The sequence below is a fragment of the Echinococcus granulosus genome (genome assembly GCF_000524195.1).
Source record: "Echinococcus granulosus chromosome Unknown EG_S00197, whole genome shotgun sequence".
Taxonomy (NCBI): Eukaryota; Metazoa; Platyhelminthes; class Cestoda; order Cyclophyllidea; family Taeniidae; genus Echinococcus; species Echinococcus granulosus.
In genome coordinates, this window is record NW_020170577.1 from 19,855 (window position 1) to 22,473 (window position 2,619).

General features: G+C 41.2%; 1 protein-coding gene across 1 annotated transcript; it reads right to left on the bottom strand. All coding sequences in view use genetic code 11, as the record gives it.

Moving 5' to 3' along the window:
• Nucleotides 1-630: 630 nt before the first annotated feature.
• EGR_10186 (hypothetical protein) lies at nt 631-2,619 on the bottom strand (the record flags this gene model as incomplete). The annotated part of the gene is made up of 3 exons (XM_024499435.1): nt 631-769; nt 1,496-1,590; nt 2,512-2,619. The coding sequence occupies 3 exons, from the start codon at nt 2,617-2,619 to the stop codon at nt 631-633; spliced, it is 342 nt and encodes a 113-aa protein (XP_024346147.1).

The window sequence follows — 2,619 nt, forward strand, 5'->3', positions numbered from 1 at the left end:
CTTTTGCCAGCGAGTTTACCGAATACGAGATTGCCAGCATGTCCCGCGACGGTGCTGATGGGGAACTGGTTGATCTCGGAGTACTTGACGATGACCGGTTCGGAGACAATTTCGGCCAGCTTGCCCAGTCCAGAACCACAGATGATGCCAATTTGTGGTGTCAGTGACACCTTCGACTTGATGTAATCTGCAGCAGCTTTGGCATCTTCGTAGGAGCCCATTGTATTACGGCTGTGAGTGTTGCACAACTGTCTCTCTCCTGCATCAACTTGTACCTTTTATATGGCCCCACTCATTGCACACTACGACTTAGCTACTTGGGTCAGACCTTGAAATGACGTCATAAATTGCAATTTTCCAAAGGCAAAAGGATTATAAATGTGAAATATTATAATCACACAAGTTGTGTTTAAATGCTTCAAAGCATTGCACGATTTTTAAAGGCTCGTATTGTATGAAGCCTGTTGTGAGTCATCCATCAAAGTGAAATTCTGCCTACTTTTCCTCTTTTTTAATACAAATTTACAGCGTCTAGCTCTAAGTGGAATGCGCATTTTTACCGAAAAGGAGGAGTCTTTCGTGCAATTTCAAATAAGGTAGATCATCCAACGCAAGTAGCTGCTGGTTGATCTATCTTTTAGTTAATAATGATAGTCGAATAAAATAATTTGTGGGTGTTTTTATTACTTGCATATTCCATGGGACATATTTAATGGACCTATGCAATTCACCTACTTGTTTTACCCTACATATTTTACAAGCCTTTTCACTATTAAATGTGTATTATGTAATATGTGTTACTTCTAGCCATGTTTGCTGAAAAGAAATGCGTGATTTATTTGTTTACAAATCATGATCCAAAAAAAACACGGTACCCGTAAATCAATGCCACAAAATACTTGGTACTGATTTTCTGTTAGTAGACGTGTACTTTTCGCGATTTCCATCATGTTATCTTGTTGAGGCTAATGGGGAATTGGCCAATGGATACGACCGCTTGAACACACGCATTATCAAGCAGAAATGTACGTCCATGATTCAGTGCGTACAGTAACCTTTATCTTATGCTAAGCTGCCCTTTTTTTCTTATAAAAAACATTTCTTATAAGCGTCGACTAAGCATGTTGGGTGTTATTCTCTATTTGTTGCCCTTGCATTTCTGCGTGTAGGTAAATTGACAGCAGTTGTAGAACACCAATGACTAGAACTGAACTAAGTGATTCTGATAATAATCTAGTCGGAGGTGCTAGCACTTTCAAAATGATCGTTTTTTCTCCTCAATGGCCAAATTGGTGTTGCAACTTTCAGTAAGGGTTAATGTGAGCGAAGCAGCTCACATCACACAGTTTAGATTCTCTAACCGATGGCTGACTGAATGACTTGGGACGATTGGTGGCTATTGAATTCTAGCACATGCTAAGCGGACGGATATGTCCTGGGTTATCTTCAAACAATCCATTCAGTAACCACTCCACATGATCTATGGCCTCGTCACATCTCGACACAACGTTGATATACCAGAAACACTTCTTTATTCTCCTCTTCTTCCTTCCTCTCTTCTCCATCCCCTCTCTTCAAAAGCAATCGGGACTGGTGATACAATGGAAAGATTGTTCTTTCTACATTCTTTTAAGGTCATACTAAACATGGCCTCATGGAGCATGCCACATAACGCACTCTAGAAAGGCGAGGAGATGATGACTGAAATTATAGCATGAACACAATTGGTACAAGACAGTAAATTTCACGATCCCATGCAAAATAGTTTAGACATTAAAGAATATTAAGTGAGACAGGAACGGAGGCGACAGGAGCTGGGTCCTTCTTATTATCTAGCTACAAGAAGGGCAAATAAAGTGGAACTTAAAGTGTTACCTAGTTAAGAAAAGCTTTTAAATTGTGGCACATTAAAGAGGCTTGTACAGTGACTTAGCCGCCTGACCTTATTTGGTCGCCTTGTGTAGCTCCCATGCATCGCGTGGTGCCAAAAGTCTCACACCTTCGGTATCCGCATGTTGTCACTACCAACATTCAGGTCGAGTTCATGACCCAGTACCAGTGACGCAACCAACAACTGTGTGTTAGGCGTCGTACATGGATTCTACCACTTTAAAGTCTTTCTGATTAAGCGCACATTTGGCTTGCTTTTTCTCACCTTTGTGGTTGGGTCATGCCATAGATTTGAGGTGACCTCAGCGATCTCTCGGATGGACTGTGAACTCGTCGCCGTTACTGGATCTGTGGTAGAAGGTGTTATCGGATAAAATATCCATAGAAATGTAGGCACTTAGGGCGTTAATTCGCGAGAAATGAGGGTTTTACCTCAGATTTTGGCTTTTAAGAGACTAAATAATCAAAACATGACTCGGTAATGATGACCTGTCTCACATACCACACTTGATCTTATCCTCTTAGCAGATGGGAACTGGAAGAGCCCCTAATAGAATGACTTCAGTAGGCAAGAAATTGTCCGGCTAGAGACATGTTTTAGAGTTTGTTCAATTTATCTACTTTAAGGTCTACATTTCCATCCATCCATCCATCCATCCATCCATCCATCCATCCATCCATCCATCCATCCATCCATCCATCCATCCATCCATCCATCCATCCATCCAT